We start from the raw sequence: 22,267 nt of genomic DNA on the forward strand, positions 1-22,267 counted from the left end.
GACCCTGATGACGGAAAGCCAATTCCACCCCAGTTCATACTCACAGACAGAGTTGAGGGCTTGCTTGCTCAATGGGACCACAGCTTCGTAGTAGAAAGAATGTGGGATACTAAAACCATGTTTATGTCATTTGAATATACTCGTTTGGAAAGTGGGGCTTTACAAACCTATTTTGCAGAGTGCTTGGGATCTCTAGTGACAAGGTCGACAAGTGCTGGTTCACGACAGAAGTCCAGCAGCAGCTTTCACTTGCAGGACTGTTTCTCCAAACACCGACTTTATAGGCCGCGACTCTGAAGATGCTCTCGAAAAAGCTCCAGAGGCAACCCCAGCTTCCATTTGCTAGCTAATGGATCATTGAGCATGGATAGGAAACAAAAGGAGCATCTCTCACTTCCCTGGGCCAGACACTAAGCTGGGCACTGAATAGTGGCCATTTCCTGAAGGAGACACGGTCTCCCTGTCCCCCACCACCGGTGAACAGGAGGAGTGTGAGAAATTACGTTTGTAGGTCTCCCGGTTGCCCTTGGAACTAGTGTGTGGTGTGACTCCCAAAGTCCATGCCTCCTCTGTTTTAAGAGCTATTTCTAAAAGGAATCGATTGTTTCTCTGGTCACTGAGAACCCTTCAGTAACTCCCGTGTGCATGTAGAAGTAAGAACAAAGCGCTTCACAGAGATCTCACTAGGAAGATGGAGAGGGACAGTTGTTATTTGTGTTCTGCCAGTTTTAGGTCAGCCATGCTAAGAGTGGTCAGGTTCAAAGGCTCACACAGGACAAAATGAAAGCATTTCAGAGTTAACTGTTAAGCATAAAAAATGTACTTTAAAAATGTTTTTATTGAATATTAAACAATACAAGAACTGTAAGTTAGACATTTAGCCAAAGCACAATTACAGGTTAAATATAATCACAAAGATGTCTTAAATAGAAACCTACCGCACAGGTCGGTTAAGTTCCTTGATACCCTCCTTTTGGAAATAAGTAAGTAAGTCAGTCTTTCATTCCAGGTGAAAGCTATGAAGACTGCACGAGTTTACATGCTGTAAGTGATTTTTCATGACCATACTGATAGGACCCCAAGTTCTGAATGAAACAGAAACAGGATGCCTGGTTAAATTTGAGGCTCAGATAAATATTTTTTTAGTGCAAGCATATGCCAAGTACTGCATGGGATATGCTTCAGCAAAGAAGTGATTTGTTGCTTATTTTAAATTCAAATTTAACTGAACAACTTGTAATTTATCTGACAATCCTATAGACAAATGCCAAAAAGAAAGGGTTGGGGGTTAGAGGCCCCTGCCACTGGTGGGTTACACAGAGAGCGACGACACCAACAAAACCAAAGAGTCACAACATTGGTTACACACGCAGTCCGACACCACAAGGGGAAGTTCAACTACTACTCCAACGGCTGCTGCCAGGAAACATCTTCCAGGTTTCCTCAAAGCTGGCTGGTAAATGTTGAGACACTTCACTGATAAAAAGTACCTCTCAGTCTGTAGCCTTTTATTAGTACACAATCTTGACAGACGGTATCAGAGACAAAGATCACTAGCACAAAGACAGGGTGCTTGATACGATGGGAGTAGAAGCAGGCATTTTATGTGCGTGAAGGCGTTCCATCATTTGAGTAATGAAGACAATGGTTATAGTCAAGGTCATCTTCTAGGTCTAGGCCAAGGACCTCAGAGGTTCCCAGGTTTTTCTAATTTTGACTGCCCTTCTTCAGAGATGTGTATTTTGTTTCCAAAGACATTGTCAACTGTATTCCTAATAGAGGTGTGTTTTTAACCTCCTCATCTTGAACCTTGGGGAGGGGCGCGGGGCTACAAGGTTTACAAACAATCTGAATCAACAAAGGGCTCTCAGGGCTGCCTGCAGAAATGGGTGAGGGGTGGAAAGACGCCCAAACAACAAAATCATCTGCGTTCTGGAGCATGAGCAAAATGCTGGAAAAGTGAATGGTGGGACACGTGTGGAGACATGAAAGTAGAAAAGAAAATGTGGGAAAATAAAGAGTCCAAACTGCAGTCATCCCTCCACCACAAGTGCTATTTCAAAGGGACAGAACCAGAACCGTGGCCACACCAGGACCATGCTGGGTCTTGCGGCTTCCACACGATCTGTAGCATTCCACTGGTTTGTACTTTAGTGTCGCCACGATTTCTACTTAAAAACAAAAACCACTTTGTACAGCACCCAGACTATCTCCCTACCTGCTCTCACTGTCTGAAGTTGTGGCTGCAGCCCCCGGCGGTGCTGAAATCTGTCCATCTGTCTCCAGACCAGATGTGGCAGCAGACCGCTGAGCAAGTGGAGGCTGACGGGTGTGGGCAGCTCTCTGTACAAAAGGAAGCACTGCTTGTGAACTCTGTTCTCACAAAACGAGTTTCATGGGTACGGAGCCTCACAGATGTGCCCGCCTCCCTGTCTCCTGCTAAAACACTAAGAAATAGAACTGTTTTCCCTTACTTACTACAGTACAAAAGGTTAAAAAGTTTCTGCCATAGTTAAGGCTTTCTTAAGAAAAGTTGAATGGTCTAGCAATTTCAGAGTACACAAGATGCCCAAAAGAGAGCCCCACTATACAAGTGGTATGCTTCTTTTAACGCATTTTTTTCAAATGCCAAATATGCCCAACCGCAGCTCAACATCGCTTTGACAATTATTTCTCATATTTCTGTCCCTCCTTTGACATCAGACAAATATAACCAGTCTCTTTCCAAAAATCTGACATTTTATAAACTCCATCTTAATGTCACTTGAAAGTGGTCCCTGAATGATTTATAGTCTTACGTCTATGCAAGACGTAGCCCAACAGAAAACCCAGCGAGCACACTGTTGATCACAGAGACCATACAAACGGAAGGGAACGTACTCACAAATGCACACCATGTCTTGTTTGAACGGCCACCCACAGGGATCTAGGGAGCGCACGTTTGAAACGGGAGGGTGGGCAAAGTCCAATAACCCTTTGGGAAATTGGTAGATATAATGAATACGAGAAAAACCAAGGCAATTTTCTCCCTTTGTTTTTTACATAATGGCTATAATAGAAGATTAATCTATGTAACTTGAGCTGTCATATTCACACACTTCTCTGCGTAAGTCACTGCACTTTGCTATTTTGAAGGCAAAGGGAAGTTAGCCCAGCCACGAACCACCGAGCTCAAAGGAGCACAAGGATGACAGTCACCAAACATTCCGACATTGTTGGTCCTACTTACGCTGTTTGAAAAGCTAGACGTTTCAGACTCTATGAAGGGAAGTACGGTACATAAGCTAGCTGGCTGAAATGCTACTACTTTGCATAGAATTAGAACTCTGAGTTTCATGCTGTCCTTTACGAACAAAGCGGCAGAATCTTCAGGGCACAGCACATGATGCTGTAGACCCGTTTCCTGTGGTTGTGATAGAAAAACAGAAAGGTAGATACACAGTCACCTTTTTCAAGACTCAAGAAGAAAGAAGGAAAATGAGTTGGGCCAAAGAGAACTGTTGGAGCTAATGATACTTCCAGACAAGCAGTCTGGAGAAAGGGGCTGGAGAGCCTCTAATGCAGGGCAAGAATTTATGCCCGAGTCAAGTATCCAGTTGGTCCAAACCTGATAAACTGGATCCATCTGGTCTAGTCCTGGGAGTCTGGAATGTGGGGCAAGCTGGTGGGGGGTGGATCCGATTCTTCCTCATAGATCGGGAAACAGAGGGGCCATTGCAGGGGAGCCGATATTGGAAATTTTGTTAGTATTATATATTGCACATACAAGAAATTAAATATATTTTAGACTGACTTACTGCCATGACTTTAATATTTCAGAGAGTTCTTAACAGTGCTACAGAGGAAAATTACAAAGGTAATCACTTTTGTTAACTTTATCATGAATTTTAATGATGTTCTCAAAAAAACGGAAAATTGGTTCCTCTGACATATCAATTAACCCAAACTTCTTAACATATGAATAACATATGTATATTTTCTCCAAAACTACTACATACTCACATTGTGCCCAGGAAAGGACACTGCAAACGTGTTCCTTACACAGCACCTGCCTCGGTACACAGAGCATCAGGTGCGTCACACTGGCACTTTAAATGGGGAACCACAGTTTAACTTCTCAAGTGTAAGGCCCACGTTTAAAAATGACATAACCATTAATCAAGTCAGTATAATGGAAACAATGTATAATCGAAACCATAAATCTTGCAGATAGCTACACCATAAACCCCTTTTAAGGAACTCAAAATACCACTGTGCTTACTATTTTAAACTCTAGCTACGTGAGGAGGCAAGTGATACACACGTTCATACCTACTGAAACTACACAGGTGGCTATCCATCAACCCTTTGTGACACACAACAAAACCAAAAGGAAGGAGAAAGAAAAATATACTGAATGATATCGACCTTTGAGGTTTCCCGTGGGGTTCTAATGGTATTACCTAGTAGCCAAGCCACAGACCCCGCCGAGGTCACTGACGACACTTCAACAGAAGTGACACCAGAGGCAAAGGCTTGACTTGATTGCGCGGACCGTGAACGACTCGACTACGAAACTCAAACGAGTCCCGGGTGTCTAGTTCTAGCAGAGAAAGCCAGCAAATGCCCAGCCAAGAGCCTGTGTTTGTGCATGTCACCATTTTGTTTTTCTTCAAGAGATTAAATGAGATCACAGCTCAATCAGTGTGCATTAAAAAAACCAACAAGTTTTCTAGTATTTAAGTTGAAGTGGAGACTGTGTGTCACACTGTTTTTTCCTTTTTTCCACCACGGTTGTTACTTTTTGCTTCATAGCTGAGTAGATGAAGAGCATATCAAAGCAAATAAATTACTGCACTCAATTGAAAAGGGCGAGTATATGAACTTCAAAGGGATATTCTTTTGACAGGTGTCAGTGTGCACCTGGCAAATGCTGATTAAAATAAGCAAAACTAAGTAGTAACTTTGCAAAGAAAACAATATACTTTTGCTTCATCATATTTTTGAAGACAAAACAAAACAAAAAACAAAACTCTGCAAAAAATGGATAGGGCTTTGGTTTCAATTTTTGCTCCTCGTCTGCATATACTGAGTCTGACAGAATGATTTAAAATTTTAGTACAGGGACTGAAGGAAACCATGTGAAATACCTCATTAAACCCCAAATCCAAAATTATATACATAAAAAATATCTAGTAATGGACTTAATTCCTAGTAGTTTTCAAAGGTAAAGGAATAATAAAGCAACATTTTGTAACATTCATGGAATACAATTGTTCCACTGAAATTGTAAATAAGGCAGCTGACTTGGGGGGGGTGGGGTTGCACGGCAATCCTGGTGGTTCACATTAAGCAGAGGGAGCATGTATCCTCAGCTGCAGGCCCCGGCTCCTTTTCTGCAGCAACATTATAAAACCACCAGGCTCCTCGGTCCTAGTGCTCCTCCGTCTCCTCCACGGCCTGACGACCAGAAGAGCATCGCTTACCAGCTTCCCTGGCGGGGCTTCTCCTGTTCCCAGCAGGCTGGTGGGGAAGAACCAAGATGAGCCTCACGGGGGAGTTCCTGAATTAGATGATTCTTGTGCCCCTCTCTTTAGGATGTGCCAGGTAAAAAAAAAGTACACGTAAAAACTTTTTTTTCCCCTTTCCATCTCAATTTATGTTTATGCAAAGTACAAACATAAAGTACAAAGGAAACAAACAAAGGAATGAACTCTTAGTCGGAAGGTTCAGTTGCATTGCTAATGATTTTAGTCAGTATGACTTTGTGCAAAACACCCTTAAGACGACTCTGGCTCATTTTCAAAGTAACACAAACAAACAAACAAACAAACAAACAAACAAACAAAACAACCCCAAATCCCCAACCAAACAAAAAATCCAAATAAAACAAATATAAAACAAAGCTAACTAACAGTGCCTGCTTGAGAAAAATGAAAAATGCGCCTGTGATGCGAACCGTTACCTACATGCCATTTCTAACAACAAAACGAGAGTAGTGTGTGAATTGCGAACATTTGGAACAGCACTGGTTATGTTTCCCTTTTTCCATTTCCAAATCTAGATCCAGGCGATATTGTTTTAGAGGTGAACTGCAGTGAAAATGAGCCTGAGATGTGCTAAAGGGCCGCCCTGTAAACATTTCCTCAAGGGAACAGTAGCAATTGAGTATGCATCAGTTACTCATACTATATTCATCACTATAGCAATGCTTTATAAAAGACAAACAGCTTATCTCTAAGCTGTCGGGGATTTAGAGAATATTGATTTTTCTGTTGGAAGCAGTCAACTGTCATCCAGTCCCAGGCTGCAGGCTGCGCCGGCCAGTCCCAGTCGGCCTTCACTAGGTCTTCTGCTCGGCTGCTGTGGCCGTCTGGGAAGGAGCTTCAGGCTTCACGATCTGGTACGTGATGAGATACTCCGGGTATGCCTGGAATGGACACCGAGAAACGCAATCACCCTTCGGGCAAGTCCTTTAAAGCTCAAATAGATGCGGGCACCACAGAGGCTGCCAATTCCGACCAATAGTCTACATATACCCAGGAGCCTGGAAGTTCACACACTTAAGTATTTCTACGTAAACATGTATAAGTCCTATAATCTGCAGAACTGTTAAATGTCCTTTCTACTTTGAAAATGCTAAATTAAGTTTTCTTTAATTACACTGCCTTGATTTCTCATGAGAGCCCCAACAGGAACATAAACTCCACGGGGCCAGCAAAGTATCTGTCCCACCCTCCCTGTGCTCCTGCCGTGCATGCTCTTAAAAGAAAGGCGAACTCTGCTGACTGGATATGGTCTCACCACTGAGCTAGTAGGGTGTCAAGGCTACAGTTTGGTGACTGAAAACAAGTGGTACTAACTAATGGCAAGATAGGAATCACCTTGCAGAAAGCCATGTAGCTTTGCCTTGGTTCTTCCCGCTAAATCCTAGTTGAGGCTAAGGAATTGGGGCTGATCAGTCCCAGAGGAAGCTCCTGGGTCCTGATGCTGACTAAGCCTCACAAGGCATGGTACAATCGAGGGAGGCTTCGGGGAGCGTCCTGGCTGCTGACCAAGCACAGGAGAGAGCAGCACGCCCCTCTTTTGGGCAATGCATACAGCATGCTGCCGGCCTCCCAGACCTCACTAGCTAGGTCTCTATTAAGTACCTCAACATGGGCATCCTTCATGAATTCTGTGAACTAATTAACACACAGGGGCAGTGAGAGCCTGCAAAGGCTGGTGTCCAAGTCTGGCAGTTTACAGGTGTCCTTCTAACACGTGCCAGCCGTCAGTGACAAGGTTCAGACAGCGTATACCGCCTGGACAGCTGGCACGATGAAGGAGCGGTGGGAGCGTGAGCTCAGGATCTGTGAGTCACACCGTGGGGCCTGGCTCCATACTGACCCTCAGCACACAGTGAGTGAGTGGGAGCCGGAGGGGTCCATTGTGCCCCTTGTCGCGTGCACTAATTAAATGTATTGTTTCAGAGAAAAGGCGATGGCTCAGACGTAGATCACCATCCCACACACCGTCTTTCTTTCTCGTTGCTTCTGTTTTCAGTAGGTGAACCAGCAGGCTCAGTGGCTGCAGTGGGAAAAGGGCACGTGTGGAGGAGAGCACGCAAGGAAGCGGGAGCAGAGCCAGCTGCCACACGTGAGAACCAGAAGCTGCTCCAAGACAGCTGTTGGCTGGAGAAGGGTTAAAAACCTCTCCAAACCAAACTTGGTGTTTCAACTACAACGAAATTCTTCAGTCCTAAGCATATCAGAAATTATGTAATTTTGATCTTTTCTATTCCTATGCTAAATGAATTCTGGACTATTTCTAAAAGTTTGGAAAATAAGGCAGCATTTTCAGAGTGGTCTATGCCGAAAAAAATAGGGCTCTTTGATGAAGTATTTGGGTGTTCCTAAAATAATTTGTGTGATGTTGACTTACAAATTATTTGATCTATAAAATATTGATCCTATAAATACAGCTATAGGATAAGGCAATTAAAGGAACAGACTAGGAAAAATTGGACTGTTTAATATGCTTTGAAAATGATGAAGGCAAAGAATGTACAGATGCGTTTTACACAATTAACGTATGTATGGATTATGATAAGAGTTGTATGAGTCCCCAATAAAATGTTAAAAAATAAATAAAACACAGAAATAGATGGGTGACAGATGTGCTGAATTATTTCTTTCTATTTTTCTATGCCTTTGACCTTATAAGGAAGAAATTTATATGCCTGTATCACATTTTCCTTATTAGGGTTTTAGTGAAGATTAAACATACAAAGACCGTAGAGTAGGTCTGGCACCATATTAATCCATTGTTATGAATCAAGTCAACTGGATGGTAATGGGCTTGGCTTTTATTATCATTATTCGTTAAAGCTAATCCTTTCTGAAGAGTCTCAGCAAGGAAAGAACAAAAACAGTGAAAGTGTGTTCAAAAATCGCAACCCTTTGGTGGTGCAGTAGTCACGAGCTGGGCTGTGATCTGTAGACTCTGCAGTTCAAGACCACCATGGAAGATGGACTTTCGGCTCCCAAACACAGTCGGTCTTGGGAACTCACCTGGATGATTCTACCCTGCCCACAGGCTTGCTATGAGTTGCCATCAACTGAATGATAGTGAGTTGGGTTTGGTTTACCTCTACCATGCAAGCAACCATTCCAAACAACTCACTGTCACTGAGTCAATTCCGACTCCATAGAAGCCTCCAAGACAGAGAAGAACTGCCTCATGGGAAACCCAAGGCTCTACATCTTTCTAGGAACAGGAAGGCTCATCTTCTCCCCACCGCTGCCCCTCCTCCCGCCCATATACATGTTGATCACCCTCTAGATGTTGAGCAGGTGGTAGGTTCAAACTACTCACCTTGTGGTCAGTAGTCCAACATATAGCCCACTAGCCATCCTCGAACTCCTAAGGAAGCATTATGGCTCATAAAATAACGATTTTCCAAAATTTCTGTTAATTCCATTCACATTTCCCTATGCCATGAGTTAAAAATGGCAATGGTTCTCATCTTTAATACATTTAGAGAGAATAAATAAAATTAACTAGTTCTAACTCTCTTGACTTTTTAATCTGAAGGGTTTAATAATGGAACACATAAGCCTGTACTTTATAATTTACACAATGCTTAATTCTTGAAACCGTTTTAAATGGGCATTTTAGTTTTTGGTTATTAGCCAGCTACCTACTGGTAATTCTGAAACTGGGAATAAAGATCATCGTACAGCTAGACAGGAGAGGACTGTGGAACAATGGAAACACTGTTGAGTCAGCAGACCAGTAAAAAACGTTGCTATGGACGGAGCTGTGCCCTTTAGAATCTATGCTGAAATCCTAGCTCTAGGCCAGTGGATCTAAGCCCCTTTGGGAAGAGCTTTTGTTATGTTAAAGGACTAAGCTAAGTCTAGGGTGTGTCTTGAACTAAAGACTTTTGAGGTATAAGAAGAACAGAATAGACACCAAAAAGGCAAGCACAAATGGGGAGGTCGCCAAGGGGCTCAGGCACAGCAACACACTAGAAACTGAGAAGGATTTTCCAATCAGGTGAACAAAAGACCACCTTCCCCTAGAGCCAGGGCCCTGAATTATAGCTTTCTAACTGGTGAAAATAAGTTTTTGTTCCACTTAAGGTATTTCTTAATACCTTAAAAGCAACACTAAAACACTAATTGAGAATATTACATATTCATTACCATTCATTCATATGAGGGAGCTTCAAAAAGGTCATGGAAAAATGGAACACAAAAATATTTTCCCATGAACGCTCTGAAACTCTCCCTATATATATGTTGACCATCCTCTAGATATGAAGTCTCCTATTTTGCTTGTAAGGATACACCAGAATATGAAAAGAAAGAATTAGAAAATTACAGAGCTTGATCAAGGGCAATGTAACCTAGAGGAATTGATAAAACTCGAATGAAGGCCGAACATGATGGTGGGACAAGAGGAAAGTAAAAGGAAATAGAGGAAAGGACTAGGAGGCAAAGGACATTTATAGAGATCTAAATACAGGAATGTACATATGTAAATACATTTTTATATAATGATAGGGAAACAGATTTCTGTATATATATTTATATGTTAAGTATTAAGGTAGCAGGCAAACATTGGGCCTCGACTCAAGTACTCCCTCAACGCAAGAACACTTTGTTCTAATAACCCAGCATTGTATGATGCTCACCTTCCGGAGATCACTGAAGACAAAACGGGTGCATAAGCAAATGTGGCGAAGAAAGTTGATGGTGCCCGGCTATCAAAAGATACATAGTGGCTGGGGTCTTAAAGGCTTGAGGATAAACAAGTGACCATCTAGCTGAGAAGCAACAAAGCCCACATGGAAGAAGCACACCAGGCTGTGTGATTATGAGCCGTTGATGGGATCAGGTATCAGGCATCAAAGACCCAGAACAAAAAAATTGTATGAATGTGAATGAGGGGGAATGCGGAGTAGATACCCAAAGCCCACCTGTTGACACTTGGACATCCTCTTACAAAATGGTCACAAGGAAGAGATGAGCGAGTCAGGGTGCAGTATAGCACCAATGAAACAAACAACTTTCCTCTAGTTCTCTAGTGTTCCCTCCCCTCCCCACCATCATGACCACAATTCTATCTTACAAATCTGGCTAGACCAAAGCATGTACATGGGTACAGAGAAGAGCTATAAACACGGGGAATCCAGAACAGATAAACCCCTCAGGACCAATAATGAGAAGCAATAACTAGGAGGGTAAGGGTAAGGCAGAGGGAGAAAGGGAGAACTGATCCCATGATCTACGGATAACCCCCTCCCAAGAGTACGACAGCAGAAAAGTGGGTGAAGGGTGACTGTGGTCAGTCTAAGATATGAAAAAAATTTTATCAAGGGTTCATGAGGTAGGGAGGTTGGGGAGGGAGGAAATGAGCTGATACCAAGGGCTCAAGTAGAAAGAAAATGTTTTGAAAAGGATGATGGCAATATATGTATAAATGTTTTTGACACAATGGATGTATGTATGAATTGTGTCAAGAACTGGATGAACCCCCAATAAAATGATTAAAAAAGAAAATTACTGGCATATGCTGGCTGATCTAGCAAATGGCTAGTGTCAAAAAGAAAAAAAAATGTCCCAAAGACATTTAAGATAAAAGACATGATAACATTCTTCGGCTTGCAGAAAAGTGGCTTAAGCAAAGGAGTCATTGGTAATGCCAGCAATTGAATTTTGGTAACACAAGATTTAAAAATGACCTCTGACATCTAAATTTTAGTCAGACAGATTAAAATGGCATAAATTGCTATAACGAAACAAAACAACCCACCCCCACCCCCTATTTGAGTGCTCCTGAATCCTACAGGCTAGGATATTAAATGGTTTCTGTGTGGAGTTTAAGATACTGACATCAAAGTCTAGAAGGCATAACAGCAATGGAAGGGGAACCGATTACAGGGATCTACATATAAACCCCCTCCCTGGGGGATGGACAACAGAAAAGTGGGTGAAGGGAGATGTCGGATGGTGTAAGATACGGCAAAATAATAATTTATAAATTATCAAGGGTTCATAAGGGAGGGAGGAACGGGGAGGGAGGGGGGAAAATGAGGAGCTGATGCCAGGGGCTTACATGGAGACCAAATGTTTTGAGAATGATGAGGGCAACGAATGTACAAATGTACACTATGTAATTGATGTATATATGGATTCTGATAAGAGTTGTATGAGCTCCCAATAAAGTGATTAAAAAGAAAAAACAATGGAGTATTAAATGGCAGAACTAGAAAGCCCCAAGATAAACTCAAACTCATTTCCCATTAAAGTCACAGTAAATCGTTCCTGTTTGTAAAGTTGGCAGGTTATTAAGACCCTGTAAGAAAAGGCTCAACAACTTTTTATAACTTAATTCCAGGAAACTCTTATTAACCTAAATTCCTGATGGTAACATTTAAACTCAAAAATCATTGTGTCTTCTTTACAGAAATGGACAGTACCGGGATTATCATCCTCTCTGGAATCATCTTGGATGTTGAAAATCATTCTACAAACTTCCCTGGGCAAGATATTTTGTACTATTATCATTTTCTGTAACAAAAGCTAAAACCACCGTGTCTACCAATGACCTGGAAATGCTTTATCTTCTAAGGGGGCTTCAAAAAGCTCCTGGAAAAATTCTATTATCTTAGAATTTCACTTTTTTCATGAACATTTTGAAGTTCCCTTATGTGAATCTATTTTAATGTGCCATTAAGGTACATGTAAAAAGATTCAATGATATAATGCATCTAAGAGTTTCATTGTTTAACCCATACCACACCAATCAACAGATGTAACTACAGAGAGTTCAAGGTTGGATTATAACTCTTCCCCGTATTGCACAACCACCTCTGGCTGAGACTAGGGAACAGTCAAATACTATTATCAAAGGACACTTCTTAGATTAAGTTATTTTCCTCTTTCGTTTCTTCCCCTTTCTTTCGGGGTGGTTACTGCAATCATTTGAAATTCAATTAGGTTCAGAGTCCTTTTTTTAAATTAAAAATTAATGGCAGTATGGTAACACTTAGCAGTATGATTGTAATTGAAGAATGAGTTTAAAACTTCAAAAAGTTTGTTGACAATTTAATTTTGGAGTCTTTAGCAGTGGGAAGTATTAAACGTCCTGCAGCTTTACGACTCAGAAAGGTGTAGCTGCAGGTAAGTACCGCACGACCAGCCTGTAACATGGACGTCTATGAAGATCAACAGACGGCAGCTGCTCTGAGCTCCTTGATGTCACAGCCTTTGCCAGATACGTGTCAGAGAAGTGGCGCCTACAACAGCATGAAACTGCACACCTTCATCTCGCAGCCGCCCTCGGGTCCATGCTGTGCTGCTGGGCTGACATGATTGATGGGTTCTATTGGCCAAGTAGTCGCCAAAGAATCATTGTAATATCATTATCTATGTGACGTGACCAACACAATCAGACCATGAGGTAGATGTTTCATTAAGTCTTTTTCAAAAACTCTAACGTGGTTCCTGTAGTTTATTGGCATGCTTATGCACTTGGCTTTGCTACTTGATTAGTAACATACCTGTTCTCCCCTGTAGATGACATACTCAGCATATGCCAGTCCATTCACACTTGGTCTTCCAATAACTGAGTGATGTCCTGGAGGGGCATGTGCCATTTTCATGGTACTGAATTGCAGAAAGGATTTGCCCAGGGTCACTCTACAGAAAAGCATCTGTCTGAAGAAAACAGAAAGGAACGCCTTAAGCTTCAAATCTCTGAGCAAGCGACTAACACAGGACAGGCAAATTTACATTTCAAGTTCAAATTTAGGAGTCAGAATGGTTTTATATCTTAATTTACTATCAACACATAGTTAAAAAAAAAAAACAAAAAACCTAACTCACTGCCATCGAGTGCATGCCGAGTCAAAGCAATCGTACAGGTAGGGCAGACCCGCCCATGTGAGAGCCCGAGACTCGAAACTGTTTACAGAAGAATGGTCCCGTCTTCCTCCCATGGAGCTGCTGGTGGTTTAGAACTGCAGACCTTGCAGACTGCAACCCAATGAGTACCCACTAAGCCACCAGGACTCATAACACATAGCAGCTCAATAGTTAGGGAGTTTAAATCCGTTTGCGTGTGTGTGGTGCAAGACTTAATATGGCATGACATTTTGCCTGGTAGAAAAGGAGGAATACTCTCTTCTCTGGGTGAGAGGTCTTGTGTGGTCAAAGTGAAGAAACTAAGCAGATGGAAACAGCACCTGAGATAAAGACTGCTTTACTCATTATAAGTGAAAAGTAAAAGCTGGAATCAGATTAAAAAGCAATAAAAAAGGTGATCATACAAAAAAGTACACCAATTACCCAAAGAAGAATAAATTAATTAAAAGAAAAAATTATGATGATTTATAAATTATCAAGGGCTCATGAGGGAGGGGGGAGCGGGGAGGGAGGGGAAAAAAAGAGAACCTGATGCAAAGGGCTTAAGTGGAGAGCAAATGCTTTGAGAATGATGAGGGCAAAGAATGTACGGATGTGTTTTACACAATTGATGTATGTATGGATTGTGATGAGTTGTATGAACCCCTAATAACAAGTTTTACAAAGAAAGAAAAACTTGTAAATAGATCAAGGTCTGATTTTTGATCTGTGGGCATGTCCTTCAGTCAGGTCCAATGGGGTACCATGCTCTGGTCTCAGAGTCTGTCCTTTGTACTCCCTCAGGGGCCCCCTTCTCTGCTCCTACGGTTGCTCTACCACACGCCTTTAGTGGTTTGCCTCGGTGTCACAGGGTCAGTCTGGGCCAGTCCAGACACTGAGTCTCCAGTGTTCTCACTCATCGCCTATCTTGCTATGGCTTGATTTTTGGAGCATATTATCTCTACAGATCTATCTAGCTAAGATAGACTGGATGAATAGTCTGGAGGAGAAAACAATGGGACCAATGGCCCCAGGGGGACATGGGAGAGGGGGAGGTGGGGGTAAAGAGGTGGTGCTGACTAACTCAGGGACAGGGGAGCAACAAGTGACCCAAAATCAGTGGTAAGGAGGGTGAGAGAGGCCTGGTAGGAATTCAGTAAGGGCAAGGTAACCGAGAGAAATTACTGAAACTCAAATGAAGGCTGAGCATGATAGTGGGACAAGAAGAAAATAAAAGAAAATAGAGGAAAGAACTAGGTGACAAAGAGTATTTACAGAGGTCTAAACATTAGAATGTACATATGTAAATATATTTATATAAGAGTGTGGGGAAACAAATCTATGTGCATATATTTATAGGTTTAATATTAAGGCAGCAGATGGACATTGGGCCTCCACTCTAAGCACTTACTCAATGCAAGACACGTTGTTCTATCAAATTGGCATTCCAGGATGCACACCTTCCGGACACGATTGCTGAAGAAAAATGTGTGCATAAGCAAATGTGGTGAAGAAAGCTGATGGTGCCAGGCTATCAAAAGAGATAGTGTCTGGGGTCTTAAAGGCTTGAAGATAAATAAGCGGCCATCTAGTTGAGAAGCATCAAAGCCCACATGGAAGAAGCACACCAGCCTGTCTGACCACGAGGTGTAGAAGGGACCAAGTATCAGACATCAAAGAACAAAAAATCATATCCTTGTAAATGTGGGTGAGTGCAGAGTGGAGACTGAAAGCCTAGCAGTAGGCAACTGGACACCCCCCTTACTGAAGGGTTGTGGGGAGGGGATAGCCAGTCAGGGTGCAAGGTAGCAACAATGAAACATCTAACTTTGCTCTAGTTCTTAACCCCATCAGGACCAGTGGTGAGAGTGGCGATGCCTCGAGGGTGGAGGGAATGTGGGTGGAAAGGGGGAACCGATTACAAGAATCTACGTATAGCCTCCTCCTTGGGGGATGGACAGCAGAAAACTGGGCGAGGGGAGACGTCGGAAAGTGTAACATATGACAAAATAATAATAATTTATGAATTATGAAGGGTTCATGAGGTAGGGGGGAGTGGTGAGGGAGGGGGAAAATGAGCAGCCAAGATTAAGAGCTTACGTAGAAGGCAAGGTTTTGAGAATGATGATGGCAACAAATGTACAAATGTGTTTGACACAATGGATGTATGTATGGATTGTGATAAGAATTGTACAAGCCCCCAATAAAATGATTTTTAAAAAGTATTATCATAAGCAAAATTAGTTAGTTGAAAAGTATGGGTCAAATTATACTAGTTGGGTGAAACATGGATTGGGGAAGATATTAAATACTATAGAGGAAGCAAGAGGCTGAATGTGAAAAAAGTAAAAATGTGTGATAGAAACCAGAGATTGGCAAACTATGGCCTATGGTAAATCCAGCCTACCACCGGTTTCTGTAAACGAAATGTTTTTGAAACACAGCCAAATATTCATTTATGTATCATATGTCTGCTGCCAAGCTAAGAGAGCAGAACTGCGTGGTGACAGGGTATGAATGGCCCATACAACCTAAAATGTTTACTATCTGGCCTTTTACAGAAAAAGTTGCTGAATCTCTAATACAATAATTAAGCACATTCTAAATAATCTTTAAGACTGGTCATACTGTCAAATACTAATAGTAAGATCTTTGTGCTGTGATTTTTCAAAGAGGTTCATTTGAGTCAACTACAAATTGTTCTCGTCCTAGTAGATGCACATTTACCTACTCGTCACTTATCAACTACCTCCCTGACATCTTTCATCTGCTCTCAGAGCAATGCGAACAGTGACAGTGGCTGTGGATCTCATACTCCCTCAAGGAGGGTCTCTGGGGAGCTGAAGAGCCCAGGACCCACCAGCCAGTGAGATCCCCATGCAGCTACTGTACAGGGCCAGCCTCCTCCAGGGCCACGGTCTCTGGGCAGAGTGAACCAGCAGGCACTTGTTACGGGTTCTGGGCTCCTATGCGATCTAAGGCCCTTCAGTGCAAATTTGATGTGGGCTCGGGGCGGGGGGGGGGAGGCATGCAGGAGGATGTTTGGAAGAAGTGTATGGGAGTTTCATGTCACCCCAAAGTTTGAGCAATCGGGCCTGAAGCCACTGCCTGAGTGGGACTGAGGGGCGTGGGCAGAAGCCCAGCACCTTCCCAGGAAGCGCTGGGCTCTGACTGCTAGGCCTGGAGGGACAGCCTGCTCTGAGACAATACACATAGAGCCTGCTGGGGTGGGGGGGTAGGGTGGTGGTCGTGAAGTGGTTAAGTTGTGGGCTCCTCCAGTCACACTACCGGGCTTTATCCAGCTGTGTTGCCTTCAAACCTCCTTCTTCAGGGAGGAAAAATTCACAACTGGACTTGTCATAGTGATGAGCACAATAAAACTTAGATATTATTTTTTAGGATCTTTAAGATCATATTTTCCACCCCTTTCCAAATATATGATCTAAAAGGAGAAGAAAAATCCTTCCATTTCTGCGCAATGACCTGGTCTTTGGAACCTAACCATAAGTAAGGAGAGGAGTGGCTGGATTTTGGAATGTGGGTACTTTAAAAAAACATGCTGCTATTTTGATGAGCCCTTGAAATGCTTGCTTGGCATCAACTGCATTTCTCTAGTGGTAATCTGGGGCAACGGTTTTTGATGCCTTTTAGAGAAAGATTTTCTGAACTCCATCTCCACACCGGCTGTGCTATTCTGTCCGCTGGGCCCCCTGCCATAGCAATGCTCAGTCCTCCACATCACTGGAAACATGTCCCGACAGGCCCTTTGCTTTCTGCCTTCTCTTGCTTTCCCCAGGACTTCTGCAGCAGCAGAAGGCACGGGGCCTGCGCAGCCAGCGCTAGAGGATGCAAGGGGCAGGTGCAGGGTAGTGCCGGCTCATGCCTGCTCACGGCTGGCCTTGTGCGCTGATACATGCTCAGAGGGTGCAGCCCAAAGTGCGGTGACTGCTGCCCATTGGGGAGAATTCCGAGCAATGCAAAACAGGAGCGAGCAAATAGCTCCGTCTTGTCTCGTTGGTGTACTGTTCATAGGGCCTCACTGAAAACACCTCCTGGAGAGAGTTCACTGGTTATAAAGCTGAGGCTAGTCTATTAACAAGACGCCCGGTATTGGCTCTGCCTCCTTCACTACTTCACTGGTTTGTGACCTTAGTCCTGCTTCCTTGGGGTTACAATTGCCAAGGTTTGCTTCAGACTGTTTCCAAGAAAACTCTGGGTAAGTATACGTTTGCATGTTCAACTAAAGAGTGTCCAGGAATGGTCCTCTAGGTTCACTGTATTGCCACCTAGGTTCACTCTGTCTCCATTAGCGATTAGTGTTAAAGCAAGAAAAAGTAGCTGGCATGCTATAAATCCTTGGAAATGCGTGGGGATTTTGTGTGAATCACTACAGAGGTTATCTTCTGGACATGTGACATCCATCTCAGAAGTACTGATGGCTACATTTTTAATTTTTAATAAGGTAACTGACAAAGATAAGCTGTAAGGCCAAAAAACTAACTGACAAAGATAAGCTTTAAGGCCAATACCTATAGATGAATTTTAAGGGTCTATCAATCTCTTTTAAGATTTTAACTGAATCACAAGGGACCTTATTAACCCGCTGTGAAAATAATCCAGCTGATTAATTTAAGTAAAACAAAAGTCCTAACCTTTGTAATGTATCATTATTTGTTTTCCACTTGCAGGGAAGGGAACGGTAGTTCTTTTACTGACTTCACAGATAGTGAGGGAAGCTTCAAAGCATTTGAGGCAAAATGGAATCCAATGATGGAATTTTTCCACCAACTTTTTGAAGCCCCCTCCTTTTTATAGAAGCCCCTTATATACACTATTGTTCTCTCCAATTTATGTAGGATGTAAAAAAAAAATCCTATTTAAAAGGCTGGCAATCATTTTTTACTAGTCATTTCAAAGAATGGTATTTTGAAATTAACTTTTCAAATGTTTAAGGTGAATTATATATTCTGCCTTAAAACAAACAACATGAACAAAAAATTAGAAGTAAATTAAAGATTCCATGTGCTGATTCTGTGCTCTAGTTAAATATGAATAGAGCTAAAGGTCCTTTGTTCTACAAAAATAACCCTCAAGCTCTTTCTTCCTGATTGTGAAGAATGAGCAGTCCAGGAAGAGCGCCGAGCTGGGATGAATGTCCCCAACACCAACTGGGTGACATAGGTTTTGCCAGTAGGGTCAGCTACGTTGTCACTGCTCCTGTCAGGGCACAGGCTGATCAGGGATGTGGCTTAATTTTACTAGGAAGCAAGATGTTAACTTCTGAAGGTCATTGAGAAATAATTTGGTTCATGATCCGAAGGTGGTCACCATTATACTAAAGGCAAGATGCTCACCTGTGACATATGTAACATGACCTATCTTTGTGTGTGGGGCAGCCTGTCCCTCCTCCAATTCCATAAACATACTGGTTGCTTTTTGAGGAGTTTTCAGCAAAATAGATGCCAGCTCCAAACATTCCTCCTATGTACGCATGTCGCTCATCGAACCCTTTATGAATGATGGCATTAATGAAAGGAGAGCCTGGAAACACAAACATAGGAACATTAGCTTTTCATACTTTTCTAGAATCATAATTAGTTGCATACTATTCTCACTTAGCAGTTTATAATTTATATTATACATAAATTATTATATGTATCAGTAAACAACTATGTTAGACAAGTCAGGATGCCCCATGGATTTTGAAAATACAGACTATTTTATAACCAATTCTGCTTTAAGCAAGCACCAATGATCAGATAGACCAAGACAAACTTAATAAATTACAAAACATTTTACTATCTAGATAGCTCTACTTGCAGTTTAAGTTCTGAAAACACTGTGAGATAGATTATTTTTATCACATATATTTTGGAAAACCTGTAGGTGCTGTTGTGAGCTATTATTAGTGTACATACTCGAGTATAAGCCGGCCAGAATATTCAAATGAGGCACTAATTTTACCACAAAAACTGCATTAAGAATGTGGGGTGGATGATACCTTCAGGACCAGGGGTGTGAGGGGAGATGCTGGGAGAGTGCAGGGTGAGTGGGTTGGAAAGGAGGAACTGATTATAAGGATCCACATGTGACCCCCTCCCTGGGAGATGGACGGCAGAGAAGGGGGTGAAGGGAGACTCCGGATAGGGCAAGATATGACACAAAAAAATCTATAAATTATCAAGGGCACATGAGGGAGGGAGGATTGGGGAGGGAGGAGGAAAAAAAAGAGGACCTGATGCAAAGGGCTTAAGTGGAGAGCAAATGCTTTGAAAATGATTAGGGCAAAGAATGTATGGATGTGCTTTATACAATTGCTGTATGTATATGTATGGACTGTGATAAGAGTTGTATGAGCCCCTAATAAAATGTGAAAAAAAGAAAAAGAAAAAAGAATGTGGGAAAACATGGTGTACACACGAGTACGTCCGGTAAGTGATTTTGTGTTTTAGCGACCGTGTGGGTGCACACAGAACTGCACCGCAGTTTCAGAAGTAGATTGCTGGCCCTGTCTTCCACGGGGCCCATGGGCAGGTTTTAATGGACACACTTGGCTAGTAACTAAGCACTTCACCATGTGTATCACCCAGTTAGCAACATGAAATTATTCGAGGGGGAAAATCCACGCAAGCCATTTTCTCATGTGGTCCCTCACGAGGTGTTCTGCTGCGCGGCCGGCACGCACCGTGGAACAGCATGCGCTCATTGTGATGGTTGTGGTTCTCCTCAGACACTTCTTTCTGGCGGTGACAGAACCGCTCCCGCAACTTCTTGTTGACAACTTTCTGAATCTGGGAGGACGGAAGAGAAAGAAGCCAATGTCAGTGAATGTAGCTGATTAGCAGTTTATGATTTAACAATGAATAAGAAATGTTACCTTTAGGATGGTTCGGTTTCTATTTTGTTTGCTTCCATTTATTTTTGAATTACTAATTTAAAAAGGTTATAGCTGTCATGCCATAACTGTAGTTCAGTGACTATTTCCCCCTTGGTGACATAATTTTCTATTATTGTGTTAATTTCTATACCAGACTTGGCACTCAAAATTGTCTTAAGAGCCTTTTACAAAAAGGCTATTTCTAGGTTCTCCATGCTTAGTAATGTTGGGGGGGAAGGGAAGTACAGGCCCTATAAATACGTATTTTTTTCTTTTTTTACATTTTATTAGGGACTCATACAACTCTTATCACCATCCATACATATACATACATCAATTGTATAAAGCACATCCATACATTCCCTGCCCCAATCATTCTCAAGGCATTTGCTCTCCACTTAAGCCCCTTGCATCAGGTCCTCTTTTTTTCCCCCTCCCTCCCCTGTCCCCCCTCCCTCATGTGCCCTTGGTAATTTATACCTCGTTATTTTGTCATATCTTGCCCTATCCAGAGTCTCCCTTCCCCCCTTCTCTGCTGTCCCTCTCCCAGGGAAGAGGTCACATGTGGATCCTTGTAATCAGTTCCCCCTTTCCAACCCACTCACCCTCCACTCTCCCGCATCGTCCCTCACACCCTTGGTCCTGAAGGTATCATCCACCCTGGATTCCCTGTACCTCCAGCCCTCATATGTACCAGTGTAGAGCCTCTGTCCTATCCAGGCCTGCAAGGTAGAATTCGGATCATGGTAGTTGGGGGGAGGAAGCATCCAGGATCTGGGGGAAAGCTGTGTTCTTCATCGGTACTACCTCGTACCCTAATTAATCCATCTCCTCTCCTAAACGCCTCTATGAGGGGATCTCCATTGGTCGACACTTGGGCCTTGGGTCTCCACTCTGCACTTCCCCCTTCATTTAATATGGTATATATATACATATACACATATATACACATACATACACACACTTATATCGTTTGTTTTTTTTTTTGCATGATGCCTTATACCAGGTCCCTTGGCACCTCGTGATCGCACTGGCCGGTGTGCTTCTTCCATGTGGGCTTTTTTGCTTCTGAGCTAGATGGCCACTTGTTCACCTTCAAGCCTTTAAGACCCCAGACACTATCTCTTTTGATAGCCGGGCACCATCAGCTTTCTTCACCACATTTGCTTATGCACCCATTTGTCTTCAGCGATCCTATCCTGGAGGTGTGTAGTCAATGATATGATTTTTTGTTCTTTGATGCCTGGTAACTGATCCCTTTGGGACCACTCGATCACACAGGCTGGTGTGTTCTTCCATGTGGACTTTGTTGCTTCTGAGCTAGATGGCCGCTTGTTTATCTTCAAGCCTTTAAGACCCTAGTCACTATCTCTTTTGATAGCCGGGCACCATCAGCTTTCTTCACCACATTTACTTGTTCACCCACTTTGGCTCCAGCCGTTGTGTCGGGAGAGTGAGCATCATAGAGTTCCAATTTAATAAAAGAAGGTATTCATGCATTGAGGGAGTGTTTGAGTAGAGGCCCAAGGTCCTTCCGCCACCTTAATACTTGACCTATAATATAGACACATAGATCTATTTCCCCATCCTCCTATATATATTTGCATGTACATGTCTTTGTCTAGACCTCCATGAATGCCCTTTGACTCCTAGCTCTTTCCTCCATCTCCCTTGACTTTCCTCCTGCCCTACTACCATGCTTCATCGCCACCTGGGCTAGAGTATACCTCTTCTCTAAGCAACCTTACCCTTGATCATTTCCCACCATGCCTGCCACTCCCCCTTCTCTACCATTTGGGGTCCCATGTTTTTCCCTTGTCCCTGGGTTTGTTAACACCACTTCCTTACCCCCCCTACCCCCCCACCCCAAGTCCCCCCGGAACTGTCGGTCCCTTTGTTTTTCCTCCAGATAGTTCATCCAGCCTGTCCTATTCAGACAGACCTGTGGAGTCACTAACATGCACGAAAACAAGACAGAGGAAAACAAAGCAACAGTATACAACCAGACAACAAAACA

General features: G+C 42.7%; 1 protein-coding gene across 2 annotated transcripts in view; it reads right to left on the reverse strand.

The window, feature by feature from the left end:
* Positions 1 to 858: 858 nt before the first annotated feature.
* Positions 859 to 22,267, reverse strand: part of TNKS (tankyrase) — a 206,762-nt gene continuing 185,353 nt past the window's right edge. For both annotated transcript variants that reach the window (XM_075556739.1, XM_075556737.1), the window contains 4 exons: positions 20,059 to 20,164; positions 18,728 to 18,914; positions 13,031 to 13,187; positions 859 to 6,409 (listed from right to left, as the gene is read on the reverse strand). In XM_075556739.1, coding sequence (XP_075412854.1) covers positions 6,323 to 6,409; positions 13,031 to 13,187; positions 18,728 to 18,914; positions 20,059 to 20,164 — 537 coding nt within the window. In that variant the 3' untranslated portion in view covers positions 859 to 6,322. The remainder of the gene's footprint in view (positions 6,410 to 13,030; positions 13,188 to 18,727; positions 18,915 to 20,058; positions 20,165 to 22,267) is intronic.

The sequence above is a fragment of the Tenrec ecaudatus genome, chromosome 8 (genome assembly GCF_050624435.1).
Source record: "Tenrec ecaudatus isolate mTenEca1 chromosome 8, mTenEca1.hap1, whole genome shotgun sequence".
NCBI lineage: Eukaryota > Metazoa > Chordata > Mammalia > Afrosoricida > Tenrecidae > Tenrec > Tenrec ecaudatus.